The 21,936-nt window shown below is 37.6% G+C and overlaps 1 protein-coding gene across 1 annotated transcript in view; it reads right to left on the minus strand.

Moving 5' to 3' along the window:
- The window catches only part of MOCOS (molybdenum cofactor sulfurase), a 208,403-nt gene that overhangs the window by 175,669 nt on the left and 10,798 nt on the right, over positions 1 to 21,936 (minus strand). The window contains exons 2-3 of the mRNA XM_054644346.2: positions 5,344 to 5,433; positions 2,699 to 2,765 (exon numbers count right to left, since the gene is read on the minus strand). Of these exons, the coding sequence (XP_054500321.2) occupies positions 2,699 to 2,765; positions 5,344 to 5,433 (157 nt within the window). The remainder of the gene's footprint in view (positions 1 to 2,698; positions 2,766 to 5,343; positions 5,434 to 21,936) is intronic.

The following is a 21,936-nucleotide window of genomic DNA, read 5'->3' on the forward strand; positions in this document are numbered from 1 at the left end:
GCATATGGGAAAAGGGTTATTTAATACTCAGTGTAATGAATTTCTGAGTTACATTAACTGCAGCATCATAAGGAGATATTGTACTCCTGTTCTCTAGCTGTGTGGAAGTGGAGCAATGGCAGTGCCATACATCCATAAGCAAAGTAATAAAAAAGGATCTATAATCTTTGGACGCATACATTTAAGACATTTCTGTAAGGTTTATTATATTTCTTGCTTCCTCTTTCACAATCACTCATGGCTAATGTTGAGGTATGCACAATGCTTAAAATCACTCAGCTGTCCACATTAAGAAAAGAGAAGCAATATTTTTAAGAATAAAATAATTACTTCTAATCTCATCGCACTTGAATTGGTTAAGAAGTAACTCACCTTCTTATAATTTTGTAAATCAGAGAAAACATCCACTGACTCAATTATTTAATTATTTATGTTATTCTATTGCAAAGCCACATTCTAAGAATGGTTTCTCTCTGTCAAGCAGATATGAAGGTAAAACCAAATCCCTCAGCTTTGTACCATCGAGCAGTGTACACTGACAGATTAGGAAAGTCTATTCTAATGCTGCTGTTACCCATATCAGCAAATATAAATCTGAAATTAGGTTTGGTGTTAATTTTTAATTAGCTGATTGTGCGATCACTTTCGGAAATCAAATTTAAAAAAATAATTAAAAAAAATAAAATAGCATTGTCTTGGAGTCAAACACTGAAAAAAAGCTATACTTCGGTCTGCAACATGTGCCAAAAGCCAAATTACAAGCTAGCAACTAATTTTAAGATTTCTAAAACTACCTGCTGAATTTCACTGAGGAAGTCCAATCTATGCACTGTGATGCAGGACTGAGCTGCCTGTCTCCCTGTCTTGTCATACTGCTTATTTTGATTAGCTGCAATGGCATAGAGATATAGATTTTTAATATACTTTTATTGCATTTTGGATAGCTGACGTATTGACAGTAGGTTTGGGGCATTTTATTCCTGAATTTTTATGACTATGCCTTTTTGACAACTATGCTTTTAAATTTTTTATTGGGAGTTTAAAAATGGCTGCATTTCTTTAGGGACAGATGAAAAATTTTATCAGGTGTAATACCAAAAAATGTTCATTCAGATGCAGAGGGCATTTTTAAAAAAACAAAACACACAAAAAACCCCCCCAATACTAACATTGGTATGTTCTTGTCATCTCCCATTCCACCCTTAAAAAGTCTCAAGCTCTTTTAAAGAAGCATCCAAAATAAAACATGCTGAAGATCTAAGTTCTTTTCAAGTGATCTAGGTTTTTACACAGTGAAAGCCTATTTCCTTACTCCCTAACAACAAAGAACACACAGTACAATAGTAATTATTCTAAAAACAATTGCACTTCTTACTGTGCCTTCATAAGCAGAACTGTGAAACAGCAACATTGCAAGAGCACTTAGTAAATGGAAATCAGAATGCTAACTCTGCATGTGAGCGCACAGGTCTGATCAAAAGACTCTGCAGACTGTGAGTATTGCTGTAACTGGCTATAAGTTGTGCTTATGAAGACAGCTACTCCTCATGGGTAGTCTCTTTCATTTCACTTGGCCATACATTAATAGGTTGTCATCCTGCACAGCATCAAGAGAGGGCTGTGGCAGAAGCAAAAAGAAATGTTTTCTCCAGAAAGCTGGTGATGGGAAAGGGGAAACAGATTGTAGCCAGCAGCAGCATCCAACCAGAAATTCTTGTTTTTTACACTCCCATAAAAACAGTCAGAGAAAATGCAGCAGAAATGTATAAAACAGAGTTTCTTCATTACAACTATGAATACTACAATGCTATGGATGTGAATTCTATGATGTGTTTTGGAGAAATATTTACTTTCAAGGAAAAAGATAAAATAGAAATCCATTACATTCTTTACTTGCCTTAAGTGTGTCATTAAAAGCAGGGAAATAAACTCAAAGCATCCATATTCTGTGATAAAAATGTATTTTATAAAATAGCAAGAGTTTTCTGAAACAAATGCCTAAAACCAATAACCAAGTGCCTGAGTGGTATATTTCATCATGGCTTAAATCATGACAAATCAATTGCAAGATGTGTACCTTCAGCATACTTCATCCTGAGCTTTCAAAGGAATACTTTGTTTAGAGAATCAGTTTATTTTCTTGCCCATACCCAGGGGCCCATACCCCTCAATTTTACCTTTTTTTCTTTCTACTCTTAAAAGTTATACTAAAACTACTTTAAAAGGTATTTTATTACTCCAATGGAAGTAAGTACCTGCTGTAAAACAATGTACACATTCCCATAAGCTCTTTGCAAATTCTCACAAGCCATTACACCCTATTTAATTTTATCTGAATTTTAACATGTCTTTGCACCTAGTCCCACCTTACTATATCAGCATACCATCTTACTAATAATCACTTCTGAAATTCCAAGTCCTACATCTTAATTAAAACTGTGGACTTGTATTACAGCACTAAATTAACTACAGGACTTTGAGGATTTGGGCAACTGGGAGAAAAAGAATTTATATGATCCATGACTTGATTGGATGATATCCAAATACCTTGTGTTTTAGAAGTGAGGTGTTTCCTTTAGGCATTACAGATGACCCTTAGAAAATGGTATCACATTATAGTCATCAAAACAGTGCAGGCTTAACCAAAATGAAAACTGTCAAGTGCATCATACAACATCTGAAATAAAGATTATTCTACCTGTATCGAACATGCTCGATTGTGTCATATGTCAGCTTGCTGCTGATATTCTGACTATGAGGGTTGCCTAGGAGACAATAGAGATACAGAAATGAATCATTAATCACAATTTTGCTATTAAATTTCTCTTTTATCAAAGTATTACACCAAGAGAGCCTAAAAGATGATAAAGATTCAATGCGTACTTCACAGCAATTCCCTGTAGCCCCTCAGGCAAGAGAAGGGACATACAACAGGACAAAGCAATTATGACAGACCTAGAAACTTCAGCTGGATCTCTTACTAATATTTAGGCAGTTCCCCTAAAAAGAAAATGAAACTGCATATGCACAAACATACTAGAAAAACTACAACCAAATGCACATTCATAAACATATTTGTGCAGTAGGTAAGAAGCAAAAGACAGGATCTGGAGATAACAGACAATCATGACTGGATAGAAGAATTAATCCTTGGTTTTTTAGTGTCTGAAATTCAAATAATTCATTGAAATATAAATTGTATTGCAAAATTAGTAGCCACCTTAGCCCAGCTCAGCACAAGCATATATAACAATTAAGACAGCATGATTTTATCTTCTTGAGCAAAAAAGATAACAGAAATATCCAGACACAACACACTTTCCTATTAGCAAATACTTAGAGAACATGTAAAAACAGTTTGGAAAGGGAATAAGGAAAAAATTGCTAAACTAACACAGTTTTTGCAGTAGGCTCCAATATTAGCTACTCTTCAAAATTTAAAAGTTTCACTGCTGAAAGTTGTTGGGTGAAGGTGTTGGAAATCATAACTTTAGAGCTCAAACCCAAAATTTAGACTTTTCAAGTCTGATGTTGCATTTCTGTAATTTCCAATTCAAATATTTTCAAATAAGAAGTGGGACTATCTCTTACTTATATTACTTTCCCTCATTTACACACTCAACAGCTAAACTGCAGTTCTTTGGGCCTGTGGATTGTCACCAAGAAAATGAAAAAGCTGCAAGTCAAACTCCCCCCTTCATTCACATCTGTGTTTGTTAAATTAACTCTTAACTCTTCCCATACTGTCCTTGGACAGCATTTACTGTCCTTAGGGTATGAGATGTAACTGGAAAAAAAAAATGACCATGCTAGAGCTGTTGATAACATTTTAGATGAAAATACCAATAAAAAGAAACAATTTGTTCTCCTATAGCATTATAAGTAGTATGCAAATCTGCTCCAAACTGGCAATACTACTATTTCTATTCACAAGCATTCAGTTGATTCACAATTCTTTTTTCTACTACAGATGGTACTTATTAAAAGGGTTGAGCCCAATGTTTGAAATAACTAAGATCAGAGTGCATACATTTCACTTTACAATGTCTGTGGTGACAGAACCTTAATTTTTGTATCACTGGCATGCACTTGATTAGGAGATCTTGAATGTAATCAAAACGATGTATTTTGCTATAACAGAAAAAAAAGCCCCTATCTCTATAAAGAATAACACTTATTTTGTAGTGGAAATCAAATTTATGCTCTGGATCCCAGCCTTGCCAGCATTCAGGAAAAAAAATAGGGGGAAATGACATAATGGCACATGGAGAATGAAAACTACTCAAAACCCTCAAGTGGCTTGCCCAGGTGACAAGCACATGTGTGCCACTGCTGAAGTGAACAAGCATTTTCTTGTAAAGCACTGGTACCTAATTCCCAAGTGAGGAATCCCTTTGTTCCATGTATCAGGGAGCACAAGAAACACACAAAACTAGCAAAAAGGACAGATGACCCACAGATAGCAACACACCATAGGAAATTTGATTACTTCAATGGGACTTCTCACAGCATAATACTGTGCAGTATATTTTTTTTCTGGTTGAGCATGATTCACTTTAATGTAAATTGTCTCACACAGTATCAATATTTCTTATACAATGGATACTGCTGACTTTGTATAAAATCACATCCAGTGTGAGATTCTAGGCTAGATAATAACACAGAAAGAAATGAAAGGTTTAGGCAGAGGATCTGGGGATGAAGTTCTTACAGGTGGTGCTGTAATAGTCAAATCTCCATCCAGATATTATGCAATTCTGCAGATACTTTTACTCATATTCCTCTGCACAGGATTGCTTCAGCAATCCTTTTTCTGAGTAGGCACCAAAGTCTAACAGTCAGAGCAAAGTCTAATAGCACCTATTCTGTGTCTAAATTCACTTGGGATCTTTGAGCTATGCTTCCTTCTGAATAAAATTCTTATACTGAGTCACAGTATAAGCTCTTTGTGATGACTCTGAGAAGGAGGTTGGTTCTGGATTCTGGTCCTTGCATAAGAAACTAGGTTTGCATTTTTGTGTGGAAAAAACCCACAAAGAATGAACAGTGCTTATAGTTAAAATGTATTTCTTTATCCCAAGCCTGGTGCCCTAACAGAGTCATGCAACAGAGCCATGTTTGCTTTGATCTTTCTTCTTTACCAACATAGAGAGGTCCTTGGCCACCAGAGAATGAAGCCAGGGGTGACACTAAGGGACTATGCCTCCTTTGTAAAAGCACTGGTCTTCCAACTACTCTCTAACAGCATTAAAAACCTGCAGAAGGTCTCTTCCAAGAAGCTCAGCTTTGAATGATTTAGATGGAAAGTTGAGAAGACTCATGGGAATGTTGCTTTGCACTTACCATAAACGTTGTTTCTGAGGTCATCAGTAAAAGCTTTAAGTAGACTCTCTGGGAAAAGTGCTGAACCAGCATGGTCAAGGTAAGTAATCCCTAAAATACAAATACAATTACTAGTTTCAATTTTTGAAATATTCAATGCCATTTTCTCACACAGATTACATTGTCAAGTGCACCATCTAAATACCACTTTTCATGCACTAGCAGAAAATTTTAAAAATGGATGAAACAATAGAAGGCAAACATTTTGATTACCTGTCTATAATTTTCAATCAAAACCAAAGAGGTCCTTCCTTTCATGCTTAGATTACACAATCCTTGGAAGAGAAAAATCTTTTGTTTGGCCTGTACGAAACTGAGCAAGCTGGTGTCTTCGGCCATAGTACCTTGCTACTTCCAGGCACTACTCATTATGAAAACTACTATTGCCACAATGCTAATAATTATTATTAACAGCAACACTGATAGTGACGTCTCCTTGCTGACAGGTGATGCAACTCTCTCAAGAACTGACAAGACCTAAATTGTTTCTGAAGACCAAAGACAGGACAAGTAGAAGTTTTAATGTATTTAATCATGTCTCTCCACTCTACTGCACTTAACATTCAATTAATTTTTAAAATCTCCTTTTATATTATTAAGTTATTGCGAAACTTTTAAATAAATGCTTATTGGAAATGAAGGCTTTTTCATGTTTGGCCATTTTAGATTTCTTAACGTTTAGTAATTATTCTCCATTTCTCCAGTGTGTTTCATGCTCTTTATTAGTTTTCTTATTTCACTTACCTTAAGTATTTCAACCTTTTTCAAATTTTAATAATGATGAATATGATTAAGATTAGAATTTATTAAGTATTTTAAAGGTCTTCCCTTTCCACATGGATTTAAAATTGAGTTAAGCTTTAAATGAGACGTCTCGACATTTGGAAATATATAATATTATATATTATGTCACTCTAGCAGTGATCCAGTGGGTAAAGCTGTGAGGCAGGGCTAATAATAAAACCAATCCAGACATCCACCACTTATTTTCAAAAGAGAAGAGTCCTCTCCTGCCTTAAGATTTCCTCACTTAGAGTACCTAGCAGAAGCAGAATTCTTAATGATGGCTTGAAGTCAGTCAAGTGTTTAAGGTGCATGGACAAAACCAAGGGTCAAAAAAAAATAAGGGTCAACTTATTAGCTGTACAGGTTTTTTTAGGTTTTTACTTATTTAAAAAAGATGAATCCTAGGAAGTTTCTCCCAAGCAGTATGAAGCAGCACACACAAGCACTCAGGGGTCAAAACACTTATGGAGGTCTGTCCTGCTCAGTTCCCAACAGCTGCTCAGCTCTCCGCAGGAATGCAGGGCTTTGGAGGGAGAGAGCACACTGCCCATGGCAGGACAAAGCTAGGCCCCTGCCCAGCACTGTGGCACAGCTTCTGCCAGCAAGGGGACAGCAGCTTTCCCTCCAGCAGGACACATGCTCACCATGGCCACCAGTAGCTTGGCCCCAAAAGCTCAGGCAGACCCTGAGATGGAGCTAAAGCATGGAACAACAGCCACAACTTCCACCAGCTCCGACAGCAGCAGTCAGGGCAAAAGGCAGCCCGTGGTCACTGGCTACAGCTGGGAGAGGTGGGAAAGGCAGGATAGGAGCTGAGAACGGGAAGCCCTGAGCCAGACACAGGTGGAAGAACTGCTGTCCTGGAGGGAAACACCCTGGCTAGCACTCTTCCAACAAAGCCTCTACAGAGGCGCCATTTGGCTCTCATGGGCACCAGGAGCACAGGCAGGTGATGGTTCTCTGGGAGGAGCTTCTGTGTTTGGACCTTTCCAGCCCCAAGGATGGAAACAGCACTGAAGTCATTACACAGCTCTACAGCATGAGCAAAAAACAGGCAACCAGCTGAGGCTCCTCAAACACAAACCATCCACTGACAAAGGACAGGCACTTCCCATCCTGACCAACACTCCTGTGAGACAATGTGGACAAAAAGACCTCTAGGTAAAGGCCCCTTGAGTGGTTTTTCAAGTTTGATTCCTTATGCAGCTCATGATGAAGGACAATATTGCAGTTCTGTGAAATGGAAGTATAAAAACCAGCGAGTCATTTTTTAAACTCCTCCTCTGTGTATAATACTTTTAAAATCTGTGAGGAAATTTGGCTGAGGAAGGAAATATTATTAATTCTTAAACTTTTATTTTATATTTAATGCTGCTGTTTAATTGAAAAGAGAGAACAGCATTTAATACTCTTTCCCACTGCCCAAAAAAAGAAATGGGCTCTCTCATCTTTTGAGGCTGCACTGAAACAAATATCTTCATTGCTATTGCACTTTTATGATGTAGTTTTTCCTTGCTGTCTTATTTCAACCAAATTGTATTTTTAAAGAAAAGAAAAAGAAAAGTGGCACATGTATAACACAACAGAAAAAAACATATTAATAACTTTCATTGTGTTTTTCCCCTGGTTTAATAAAATTTGCTATTTTACCTTTATTGAGTGCACATTAAGCAGAGGTTTGTCAGTATATAGAGAACAATACAGTTCCCATTGTTTCAATGTGGTATTTAGTATATAGGCTGTCAGCACTATGAAATGATACTGTTTATGGGAAATAACAGGAGAAAGAAAATATAATATGATCAACCAAAAGAACATTAAAATGCAATATCCATCAGGACATCGTTTCATTGCTCAGGGAAAATGCAAAATTAACTTTTAGTTTAATTTACATACTATTATGTTTGGAGTGTGTAACTGACTTCACCAGTCTAATAATACACCAACTATTTGATAAAATCATATTTCAGAAGTAGGGTTTTTTAATACAAGTATCAAAAACCATGCAATGTGTTGGCATTAGTCATGGAGAGTTATTCAGCCAGAGTATCGGTTCATAAGCTGCAATATTCGTATGCTAATATCCTTCCAGATTAATTTTACATGGGGAACTCTTTTGGAACCAATACAGGCCAGTCTGTCCTGCTGAAAAAGTCCCAGCCCAGCTCTCTGATCCCCTTATGTGCTTTAATTCATGTCTTAACATAGCACTTACCATATCTGTGTGCTATTGGCCCCTTGTAAAAAACCTTCTTGAATGCACACCTACATACAGCCTCATAAAAGCCAGTTTAACTGAACATTTCTCTCTCTTAAAAGAAAAAAAGATAATTTAATTTGGAGCATTTTAATATTAGAGTTTAAGGCCAAGCAAGAACACTCAACTGCATGAAAGTCTGAGAACCTACAAAACCTACAAGGCAAAGAGAAACTACCAGACTAATCTTTGTGAGCCAAATGTCTGCTTCTGACAAAAGCACACTTGTCTAATATGTGACTTCACGTGACTTAGAAGAAATTGAAAGACATGATTTGATGAACTAAAAGTTGAACTAAATCTTTTAGTAACTACTAAGCTGTGTAAATGTCTACCATCCAGAGGACAGTCTAGAGGGGAAGCACAGAGAGCCACCCTGGAGGCACTTCCTACAATGGCCAGGTGCCACATGGCACTGCCTAAGCTGTCTCCTACTTCAAAACCCACCCATAAACTCATGTCTAGTCACCCAGCTCCTCTCTGGCTAAATGATTACTACTTTGGTATTATGAAATATGTTCTTGTAATCCTTGAAACTGTTCTTTGTGCTACACATTTCTGAACTTTGCCAAAAATAACCAATTTACCTATGCACCATCTGGACACTGTGTTCACCTCCTTAATCTTTTGTTATTCTGTAATTCTGCAAAAGTCACCAAAACAAGCCAACCCGAGCTCCACAGGTTATTTCTCACAGTCCTGACACTTCAAAATTCCTGCGCTCCAGCTGCCAGTTATATTGCCCAAAGTCTCATAATAAAGAATAAAATGTGTAGTTACAAGGCAGCAACTCTACAGAGTCATAAATTTTCATTGGTGGATATAATTGCTATTCAGTAAGATTACATACACAATATTACTTGGAAAGCAGATACAGAAAATGCCCTAGGGAGAGAATATATATCTTAAGTATGGCAATATTAACAAAACCAGTATGAAATAAACACAAGCTGAAGGCAAAATTAAACAGTATCTGTCAAAAGATAAATATCACATTTCCATATACCAAGCCATAAGCAGGAGAAAAAGTGAGTGACAAAACAGGGAGAAGTGGGCTCTACAGAGGTTGTAGACAAGTGTGATTTCATTTGGACACAGAGAGGTTTTAACAGGTAGGATCACATCAGGTACCTCAGACTCCTAGAATCATAGAACAGTTTGGGCTGGAAGAGACCTTAAAGATCATCTCATTCCAACCACCCTGCTATGAGCAGGGACACTTTCCATTAGCCCAGGTTGCCTGAAGTCCCATACAACATGATTCTGAACACTTCAAGGGATGGGGCATCCATGACATCCCTAGGCAATTTGTTCCAGTGCCTCATCACCCTCACATTAAAGAATTTCTTCCTAATATATAATCTAAACCTAACTTTTTTCCAGTTTGAAGCCATTCCCCCTTGTCCTTTCTGTCTTAGGTTGGAAATGGGGGTCTGTATTCTATTCCTATCTGTTAGAGGTGGGGCAGTTATCTTCTGTTAATTGGGCAGTTTTCTTTATCTCTTCCACAACCAATCCTCCCTCAGGGGAGATATCTTCTGTTAATGGGCCTTTGAGTCTCACTGCATGACTGACAAAATACCATCATCCCACTTTGAGACGCTCCACCCAGAGGGAGGAGCCAAGCATTCCTAACTGGATATAATCATAGATTTTGGGATACTAGAGCAGCCTTTCCCAGTGGATTCCCAGAGGAAGACCAGGCCCATCTACACCACTGCCAGACCTTCAGAGGAAAACTACACCCTTCTACAGGATCACTGCTCCGACAGAACCACATGTGCCACTCCAGGAGGACTGCCGCCACCATTCCAACTGGACTGCTAGCAACATCCTGACCAACAGGGTGTCAGGTTGTATTCTGACTCTGTCCGTGTTGTTTTGTATTACTGCACTGTTTATGTTATTTTTTATTTTCTTCCCTAATAAAGTACTGTTATTCCTGCTCCCATATCTTTGCCTGAGAGCCCTCCTTAATTTCAAATTTATAACAATTTGGAGGGCGCATTTACATTTTCCATTTCAGGGGAGGCTGCTGCCTTCCTTAGCAGATACCTGTCTTTTCAAACCAAGACACTGTCACTACACGCTCTTGTAAAAAGTCTCTCTTCATCTTGTATACTTCAAATACCAGAAGGCTGCAATTACATCTCCCCAAAGCCTCCTCTTCTCCAGGCTGAACAATCCCAGTTCTCTCAGCCTTTCCTTATGGGAGAGGTGCTCCATTCCTCTAATCATCTTGGTGGCCTCCTCTAGGTTGCTCTAACAGGTCAGTGTCCTTCCTGTGTTGAGGACCCCAGAGCTGGATGCAGCACTGCAGGGGGGGGTCTCAAGAGAGCAAAGAAGAGGAGCAGAATCACCTCTCTCACCCTGCTGGCCACACTGCTTTGGATGCAGCCTGGGATACAGCTGGCCTTCCGGGCTGTCAGCACACATGACCAGGTCATGTCCAGCCACCAGGTTATTTTAGTAATCTAAGTCAGATACCCTTTAGAGTCAGCTCCTTCTCTCCAATCACTGTGTAAGACTTAGCTCCCCCAAGGGATGCTCCTAAATTAAATAGCATAAAGTAGCTTTAACTATGTAATGTAGTACATATAGACTTTCTAAAAGTGCTTGAAGTTCCTGACACAGGGCATGATATGCCTACACACTGTATGGACAGACAAAAATCCTCATTACGCAAAACCATTAATAAAGTGCATTAACAGAAAACAAAATCCTACTAATATGGCTTGAGATTTGCCTTTTCTGGATGTTTTCTGGATTAAACATTTAATTAATATTTTTACCTGCACCTTCAGTTCCTTTTTGGCATCGATTTAGACAAAAACTATCACTTCAGAGTATGTTTTCTCAAAAAAAACATGTCTCTCATCTAAACAGTCCTGTTCTGCTAGACAAGGTAATGTTTTATTTCCCTTACTTAAGGCCAAGGAGCTCTTCAAAAGACCACAAAAGCATAGTGCTTGATGGACAAGGCCATAGTTGCTCAAAGCCTGAATAGCTAGTATGCAGTTAAAGGAGTTCCTCAGCATGACTTGACTTAATTGCTGCAGGCCTGGTGAAGTAACGCAGCAGTCAGCCCACAGTCATGGGGCACATTCTGCCAGTCCACCAAATTCATCAATTCAAGTAATCACAGCTTGACCTGACTGCCAAATGCTGCTCCACACTAGGCTCCGACCAACCTGGATAATGGTACCAATATTCTAAGGGCTGCTATCCAGTTACTGAGTTCCGTGGGAAAATGGTGTTTAATTAATGTGTTTGAGTGTTTGACTTGATGGACTCATTACAAAAAGCAAAGCATGAAATGTGCAATTACATTTATCCATAATAAGCTCCCATTATTTTTTCCATGTGCTATTGGCTTGCATTATTTGCTCTCACTGCATTATTACCTACAGCAAAGTAGGCAGAACATCAAAACCCTTTACAGAGAATACCAGACACTCTCTTTGCTTGCTGTACTCCCCAGCAGGGGCTATACCAACTCCACAAAAGCTCTTCAGGTGGATGAGGTTATTCAGTGTCATTATGCACTGACACTGCTCTATGTACATGAGTCCCTACTTGCAGGTTTCAGTTTACAGCCTACTGGTTCTGAGGAAGAGGGGAGCGCAAAAGAAAGCAATGATTCCACATTTACTAAAAAAATCACATCCAAGCCTATGTAGTCTTCACAGCTATAGAAAAAAAAAGTGCAAGCCATCAAATTTCATAATTTGCCAGCCCCTGTGTTAAATAAGACTGCAGGAAAAGGATCAATCAGCGCTCCCCTTCATCCTTACAGGCCTACCTGTGAGGCATAGCTTTACTCAGTGCATCTCTGGGGCAGGAATAAATATTGACTGCACTCAGTGATGTTATTTCCACTGACAGTTTTAATGGGCTGTGTGAGACTGGTTGAAGTCTTATTTGTGGGCATGAACCAGAGGTATTCCAGCTTCATACAAATAACCTACTGCAGCCTGTCTCTCTGTCTTTGGATGAAATATACATCACAAGTGATTCATATTCATGCATTTCTTCAAACAACTACAACTTGCTCAGACAAAAAACAGCATTCACACCTCCCTAGAGAAGATATGATCATCTTTCAGTCTCTTTCTTTTTTCCCTTTCTCTCTGATGAAATTGATCACATGAAAGAAGAGTTGAAAGAGAGCATATTCCCCATTCTTCTATTACCAGAAAATGCTTTTGTTGGTTTTCCAGAAAATTTCACAGAAACATTCACATTTGTGTAGGAAATAGGCAGTTTTGTGTAGGAAAGATAATTCCCTCTTGAAATGAAAACACAATGGCAAAAAACAATGTTTAAGGTATCATAATAATTGTTTATAATAGCGGTCATTACCTAAACATTATAGTAGCATACTCCTGCTTTTTTTCCTTCCTTTTCTTCCCATGAAACAGCCACAGACTTTAAAAAATGTTTAAAACTGACTTTTCTAGTCAGTTCTATTTCTTGCTCTGTGACCTGAAATAATGGGCTTCATATGAAATCTGGGACAAAACAGTAATATATTCTCAATATTCTCTCCAAAATATATAAAATTAATTTTGAAGATATACAGAAAGCCTTTTAAATTATTTTATGTTTCCAAAAGTACTAGAATTAAGTTCAAAACAAAAACCAACGAGTAAGCCTTTGCCCTTAAAACTCATTTCATTACACAGAAATAATTCTTTATGAGCTTTTAGCAGCTGGAGCCTTGGGTTGAACTTCCAACCATAGCAATAATTTAAAACCCACATGAGAACTGATACACACAATCAACACTCAATGACAGAAAGCAGAAATCAATTGTCCCCACTGTTGAGACCCTGCAGAAGTACTTCCTGGCCATCATTCCTTCCCAATGACAAGACCACATTAACGCCTTGTTTGGCAAATGTACCAGTACTTCTCTCTGCTGCTTTTTCTGGCAAAGAAGCAAGGCTGCTACTGCAAACCAGTGGTAAATTATTCTCCAGTGGAAGTTCTTCATACAAGGCTCCCCACAGACATTTAGAGCCCTTGATTTCCTTCTACCGTCCAGCAAAAAGCTCAGGAACAAATAGTGAAGATCAAGTTCAGGGATGTAAGAATAAGTTAAGCATAAATTTTTGTTCAGCATAAATTTGATCTTTCAGGGAAAAATATGTAAAATCAAATGACCACATTACCAAGAGGAACTGTGCATAAATTCAAAGACTGTGGAATGTAGAGTGTGAGTGAGGACTTTAGCAAAAGCCACACTCATAAGATGAGAGGTCTAAAAAGTTTCTCCTGGCCCACAATGGGCAGTCCTTTGCCACAACAGTCTTCAGCTAAGCTAGGTCCATATTAAAAACAAGCAACTTGGTTGTTAGTCTCTTTGCTCAAACCAGAACAGCGCTTCAGAATTGCATTTTCCTAGTAAGAAACTACATCTCAACCTCTAGACTCTTTCTCCATGACCAGTGTATTCTCATATTTCCCATGTCAGCGTTGGTGTGCTTTAGTATCTGTCTTCAGCCATTCAGCTTTAACAGGTATTTCTCCCTTGACAACCCAGTAGCATCTCTCCACCTGCTCTGGCTAAAACTGCTGTGTTCTTTTATTCCTAATAAATGGTAATTCCAAAAACTCATTTCAATTCCAGCCATACCTCTTCCAGCTGGAAGCCCTTTCTCTGGGAGCAAGAGGGGATTGGAGAGCAGGAATGGGGGAGCAGAACAGGCATTCCAGAAGATGATGTCAGAATTTTGGAAACCTAGAGTAGGTGTCCCTGACTTTACTGGAAAAATACCTCACTAGACCAACACATACAGATTTCTTGGGCTACTCCTAATAGTTATTCCTGATTTACACTCCTAAATGATTGTTGTGTAGTCAGAAAAAAATAGTATTATTCAACCAGGGAGAGGTTTAAATGCTTGAAATGCCCACACAATGCTTGACCAAGATCTCCTGTATCTCCTTTTCACCAGTGAGCAGCTGTCAACAAAAGGTGAAACCACAAACACAAGACAGCAAGAATGGTGTGTAAAAATGTTAAGCGTAGGAATTTCAGTATCACTACTGAGTAAATACTTAAGACTTAATACAAACAATTTACTTTTAATGAGGCAGAGAAAATACTGAGATTTCATTAGGGAGATAGTAAGTATGCATGAAAAACTATGTATAAGCTTTTCTTCTGCATATGTATTGGGTTAATATAGACATTTTTCCATTATAAAACCTTTTGGCTCCAAGTTCCCACAGATTAATTTACACTTTATAGTAATTTGATCCAAACTGCTCTCTCAGATGAAACTATTCAACTATAAACAGACCAACATAAAAGGTAAGATTATACTCAGTTGCTTTACATCTACTGAAGTTCATTGACCACATTAGGTATGCAGATATCAATAACACAACTCATTAAATAACCTTATTTCTTATTTTGGAATTTTTTTTTAATAAGAATTATTTTTTAAATTTTTTTGAGGACTGACTGTAATTTCTTGATACCTCCACAAAATTCTAATACATCAGTACAAAAAGCATCTCCTAATTAGAAAATAAAACTGTTTCCACTCAAAAAAAAAAAGATCTAACAGACACAAGTTTCTCTAAATAAAATTTAATAGGTATGCAATTTATTGGCATAAGTGATCTGTTACTACCTTATTTTACTCAACTTAAATTAGTTTCCACAGGTTATTTTCTATTTCTTAGGGGTATTCCCAAGTATAGATTCAAATACCCAACAGCCATTTTCAGAAATGTTCTAGGAATGAAAATACACATTTATCAAAAAATACTGTTGTAGGAAACCAAAGGTTTTAATTCTGAAACAGTTTGGCAACTGTAGAGATTTTTTAACTAGTTCTGACAAAAATACCAGCTTGCTAATGAGTAGGTCTGAAAACAGCAGTATATGATAGAAATCCTACTTAACAGACCTGCTTTAAATACGAATAACAGCACGCAGCTTTACTCAATTTATTTTAAAGTTCCCTAATGTCCATGTTTAAGGTTTCTAAAAGAAAACTAAAAATCTCTTGGGCTACTGGCAAAAACATGTAATTTAGAACCATCTTCCTTAAAGAATGGCTAGCGTGTGACACAACTTTTGGAAATTTGGTGATTACTTTGAATCTGACTTTGGGCAGCAACAATCCACTGTTGGACACTGCATGAGGCTGTTTAGAAGGAGGAGTTTGTGGCCCTTCAAGAGGCACTACATTGCACAGGGTACAGATACTGTACCTTCAGAGGATAGGCTCTCTGAACTCCAAGGGCTGCAACCCAACAAAAAAAGTCTTTTCCAAAGTCCAGTGACTCGAAATGACCCCATGCAGAGTCTGATTGCATTTCTGCTGTACTACAGTGAATAACCAAAGCAGAACTTTGCCTTCAGGTCACAGAGACCTCAACTCTGCAAAGAGAAACAAACTCCACTCAAACATGAGAACACACGTCAAGGTTTCCAGAGCCTTTGAAGTAATTATGAGTAAATCTGAGTTAAACCCTTAACAAAACACTATAACCAGCACTTCCTAAACACACTGCACTGATCGCCTTTCTGGTTCCAGGCCAAGTTAAAGAGCTGGGTTACACTTCACAGAAGCCCAAATGACCTTTGAAACAAGTGAAATTTTCTTTTCTTTAATCAAAAGCATTGGACTGTTTATACAGCTGTATCTTCATCTGGCACCTACAGAACATTTTCAGTCTCTAGGGTATGCATGCACTCTCTGAAAGTCCAGGTATCAATTTTAGAAGTGCATTTGTAATAAGCCATAGGCAAGAGGAGTAGGAGTGTTGTAATAACAGGCAAAAGTAACAGAATCTCAAAATCACACAAATCAACTTACTAGAGTCAGTTACATCAAATGAAGAACTGCTCCAGAGGTGTGTTTAAACATCCAGGTGATTCTTTATTTCCTCCTAGCACATATTGTACACATATTGTATATAGCTTATTTAAAAATATGCACAAATATGCCTGTGTACACAGTGTTGAGATGAGTATGTGAATATATGTAAATAAGTATCCCCTTTAGAGGATAATTAGTGTTTTCCTGTTGCTTCTCGTAGCAGAGCATAAGGAAAAGCAGATGTGAGCCTGAAGACTCTTTTCCCTTACAGCTCTTTTCCACTTTCTCTTCTCTAGCGCTTCTCCAATTGTGCATTTTGATATTTTTGGCAAAGTCATAACCTAGAAGCCATCGCATCTGCTTTCAATTAAAATCAACATCTACACAACATCATCAACACTCAACAAAAACAAAACCAACTTTCAGTAAGAATACAATAACCACAGTTACCAGTGAGTATTTTTGCAGACTCAGGCATCTAATTTGAATAAATTTTCATCCACTATAGAATTCCAGTACTGGGGACTGAGTTCAAATCCTGCTCAGCTCAATGCAAGTCTACTCAGTCAGCTACTCCTTTGCATCTTTGTTTATCAGAATGTTCTGTGTTTAAATGAAAATAGTATTTGGGACACCACTGAAGTTAGTCCAACTTAAATTAGTACCAAGACATATAAATATCTGAGCATCATAAAAACCCAATGACAGCCTGTCACTACTGATATAAATATACAGAATTTAACTTTTGGTAGTAACCTTACATTGGATGCCTTTGGTTACAAAAATGAGTTTCACCATTCTTATAATTTCTCTCAATCACAGGGCTTCTTTCAATACTAATAACTTTCAAAATTAAAGAGAATTATAATTTCATCATAAATTATTCAAAGTACTAAATACAAGTGGCCTCATTAACGCTAGACTATCTTTGAAAATGAGTAAAATATTATACATGGAAAAACAAATATTCCAGTTTCCCTAATCTCTGAAGTCTGCGCTTAAGTTCTCAACTCTGCCCCAATACCAGCTATTACACTTTGCCTCAGAGCATCTAAGAAAACATGATGCATTTAAAAACCAAGGCCTTCCCCCACAAGCTGCATAATACTTGAATAAATGATAAGACCAGACACAACATTCATATAATATATCTTACTCAACTTCTGAGACAAAATGCCTGAAAATGCTACCTACATAAAACTACAGATGGCATATAGGCTTCCAGAAGTGACTACAGTCACTTGGATTCCAGGCATGGGTAGCAATTCCCTCTGTGGGGCCTCCTCCATAACTAGCACAGTCACATGGAAGTGCTAGAGCTGCTGGAATTCCTTAGGCAGGCCAAAGGCTGCTCTTTCTTTACAGACCATTTCTACAGATGCTGTACAAACCAGATGGCTGAACACCCTCATCATTACATGGGCAGAGAATGTCTGGTGACACAGAAGAGTTACACAAGGGAAGAAATTCAGGAACTGAATCCATAACATGAAGTGAGGATGGAAAGGAATTTTAAGTGAGGTGAGAATTATTTATGACAATTAATTATCTAATTAATAATGAACAGTATTACCATAATTAGAAAAGTAATAGTAATTTTCTATTATTTTAAAGCTAACTTATGCACTGTTAATTTTCAAACACACCCTCAGACTAGACTAGAGGTATATAGAGTTGCTGTAACTAGAGGTGACATCTCAGAATAGTACTGAGCTTCTGCAATGAGTTCTTTTTATACCCTCAAAATTTCTACTTTTTGTTGAATTTGTGCTTGCAGAGATTTTTTTACCATATTCCTCCAAAGCAAGTATGTTTAAGGCAACAGTAGCACATTTGGTTCCCATGACTTGCATTCTAAAGCTACTTATTGAGATGAAATAAACTTCTGTTTACAATAAAATAAAAAATAAAATTCTGTTTATTTTTAGCAAAATTGCATGAACATTTTTCACCAGGAAAAACCTGAATACATCAACACCACTTTCTAAAATAGTGAGTAAAGTTTCCTAGTGGAGCACAGAAAGGCTAATGTAGGGCTTAGGGCTTTGGAAACTGTAAGGGAAAGGAGCATACCTCTAAGTAAAGGAACAACAAAATCAAACTTGTTAAATAAAAAGTTTAATTTTAAAACTAGCATGTTAGCATGCTCTCATTTGTGTCCTTAGTTACAGCTACCTCAAGAATGATCCAATTTCTAAGGAACTGTAAGATCACAACTATTGTAAACCTGGTTCAGTAAGATATCTCAATCCACCCACCACATTTCAAATAAGACTATTAAAAATTCAAACAACTAATGGGAAAAAAATATGGGTCACAATACCCTGAAACAGTGGTAACTCAAAGAATGCATCTAACTCAGTGCATACAACAATTGGTTCTACAAGTTTCATTCCAGGTGTACTTACTCCCCAAAACTCCTCTCCAAACTTGTGCCATTAATACTGGAATACAAACAATCCCTATTATGTCATATAATCACCACCATAGCAAAATTAATGGTTCCCCAATAGTAAACCAAGAAAGAGCCTAGGTAATCAGCTGCACAGAATGCTGCTTTCATGTGAGATAACTGCATTGAGGAAGTTTGTTTCAACATGGAATGCAAGTATTGCAAGTATTCCTCAATACTTTGTACAGACACCAGATATCTGGTACTTTGCCTTCACAGAAAATTAGGATATAAGTGAACCTTGTCAGATCAGTCATTGCAGAGTGTATATAGTGTATTTTATTTTTTATTACAGAGCAAACTACAGGGCTTCACTTTTCCCATTTCTTCTGACTGAGAGACAAGAAGAAAAGTATTAAGGGCAAATTTTTCCCATGCCTACTCTGTGCTCTTTTTCCCCTACTCCCCTTCCAATTTGAAACAGTTTTCCTCCTTCTGCTATGAAAGATGATGCTTTGTGTTCTCACCACAGTGAGAGTAAAATTCACAGATTTAGAGAGACGCCTATTTATTTATATTTTTTGTCTACATTTGTATATATACGCATAGCAATGACTGCTCAGTGGAAACACAATAAGAAACAATCAATTTTGATAGAAATAGATTCTTCCCTATATACATTTTTTCCTCTAGTGTTTCTTTTTTTTCTAATATACTACTGTCTACAAGCCAGGAACCCCAGCCAACATATATCCAGAGACTATATGTTAGACTAGACTGCTGTTTTATTCTGAATCATTCCACATGGAATACACAGTGCAGTGAAGCAGACTCAACATATGCAACACTGGCTATAGCTCACTTGAATTAAGAACCTAATCAGTAAAGTTTCTCCTCTGGATTCAGCTATTTCTGTTCTATAGCTAAGGGGAAATTCAATCTACAGTAAAAAACAAAACAAAAAAACCAAAACAACCAACTATCCAAAGCCCCCCCCTCCCCAAAAAAAAAAGAATACTCAAACAAACAAACCAACCAAAAAAAGGAGACATGTAGTGACTAGAATGACCCCAAATTCTGTAGCCAGATTATAAAACAAATCAACCAATCAAGCAAACACCACATACACACAGAATCCCTTGCACTAAAGTAAAAGACCCAAGAGACTCCCTTCCATGCTTCACCCCTCATACCTAGAAGATTTTTATAACTTTAATATAAATATCAGTTTTACTCATTTGAGAAATTCTGATGCTATTTCAATACACGTAACAATCCAAATAATTTTTAAATACACAACACATTCTCTAAACATAAAATTTAGGAAGCATTTAAAGAAGCGGGAACTGGGCAAAGACAGGTTTTCCCAAAAAAATTTCTGAAGGCCCCACTCTTTATAAATATTTTCATATGTAAGATTGAGGAGAGATCATTGCAAATTAACAGCTATTTGATTAGTTTAGTGCCTAATCACATTCCTACAACTAGAATGGATGAAAACAGAAGTGATGGATACTAGAGACTAAATGTATCCACAAGGTATCCAGCACTCAGATTTGAAGATCTGATCAGACACTTTTGGAGACATGACAGCTGTCATGAGATTATTTGGTACTGTTTCCCCCACTTCAGTGGCACTGAAGTTTCTCCAGAAAGCATTGCAGTGTAATCCTTGTGACACTTTACAAGTACACCTATCCTTCTCTGTACGTGCAGAAATGAAAGAAAAACTGAATAAAGTTCTGATGGTAACAGCCCTTTAATCTCACAGGAGCTGTCACGCTCAGTGATGCAAAGCCTGGATAATCAACTGAGTGCCTTCAAACAAGCATTATACACTGTGAACTCAACATCCAAAGGAAAGGAGGTTTTCATAATTTTTTTTAAATGGGTAACTTTAGCACCCATGATCTAAAAAGCCTGATTTGCCTTTCATTATTGCTAATCAGGATATAAATATTCCAACAAAAGCTGGTGTTTTTAAATTTGACACTGGGGAGGCTGAGAGGGGAAGACTTCTCCAAACCTTGAAAAACACCAGACTGAAAAGAAAGTCACAAAAATAAAGTATTGAACTAACTCATCAGAATTTATACTTTTTCATCATTCATGAAGTACTCAACCTCATACTAATACAGGCTTCTAAGGACAACCAAGAGGATGAGTTTTAAGAGAGAGAAGTAGATGGCTTCAATCCCTAGAGAGCATTTTACTGGAGTAGCCTCATCCTGTGGGCAAGATGATATTGAAAAACAAGGAATGGAGGGATGATTTGTTTTTACACAGCCCACATCTCAAGGAGGCTGCCCTCAGGGCCACATGAAGGGTTTCTCTCCTGCCCTCCAGTCTCTCCCAATGGATCAGTAGAAGCTGGGGCCATGTCAGTGCTCCCTAGAAGGCAGCCCTGGTTCCACAGCCCTGCCCTGTGGTGCAGTGAGGCTTCCTGTGCTCTGCAGATAAGCTTCACCAAGCTTGAACATGAGGCAGCTCCTAACAATCCCATCATGACTTTCTCACTCATTCACAGAAGTTTGGTTTCTTCCCAATCCGTAGTTCATGACTAAAGATCAGTTTAAATTCTATTTTCCAAACAAATATGCTTAGGCCTCTACAGAAATAAAGGATGGAAAGTTTAAAGCTAAACTTTAAAATAAGCTTTTGAACTTACTATTGAAACAGCTCTTTGTGACAGGAATAATGAACATTTTAAAAGCTTATTTTTTGACGAAAACATCTGCCCCATTCCCCCTTCTTCATGCCCTACCCCTTTCTTCAGCTCAGGGTTTTTACAGAGGCTTTGAGGAATGTAACTGAAGTGACTCGAGCTCTTGATCAACCCTTTGGAAGGAAAATATTTAACAGCAACAAATCTTAATTGTTAGTATCTGAAAGGAAAAAAGATGCTTCCCAAGGAATAGACTTTCTTAACTGTTGGAATTACAGTTGCAGTGTTCTGTTATAGGAGAACCACTTCAATGCATGGTAGTCTCCTCCATGCTATAGAGCCATTAGCTATGTTTGAGTACATCAATAGCTGCTATTCTAATTGATGAAAAGCTAAATTTCCATGTAACCCAAAATCAGAACCTTTACTCTTTCTGCAGAAGAAAAACAAATCATTAATGCTCTGATCATTAGACAAGTTAACCTATTACTCTGAAAGTGACCCTGAAGGACAAAAGACAGATAAAGCTGCTGGTGCTATGACTTTTTAATAAAATTCCAGTTTAGAATTTCACTTGAGCATGATTTTGAATAGTTTTACTGAAATACACAAC

This window comes from Agelaius phoeniceus, chromosome 1, assembly GCF_051311805.1.
Source record: "Agelaius phoeniceus isolate bAgePho1 chromosome 1, bAgePho1.hap1, whole genome shotgun sequence".
NCBI classification, from domain to species: Eukaryota; Metazoa; Chordata; class Aves; order Passeriformes; family Icteridae; genus Agelaius; species Agelaius phoeniceus.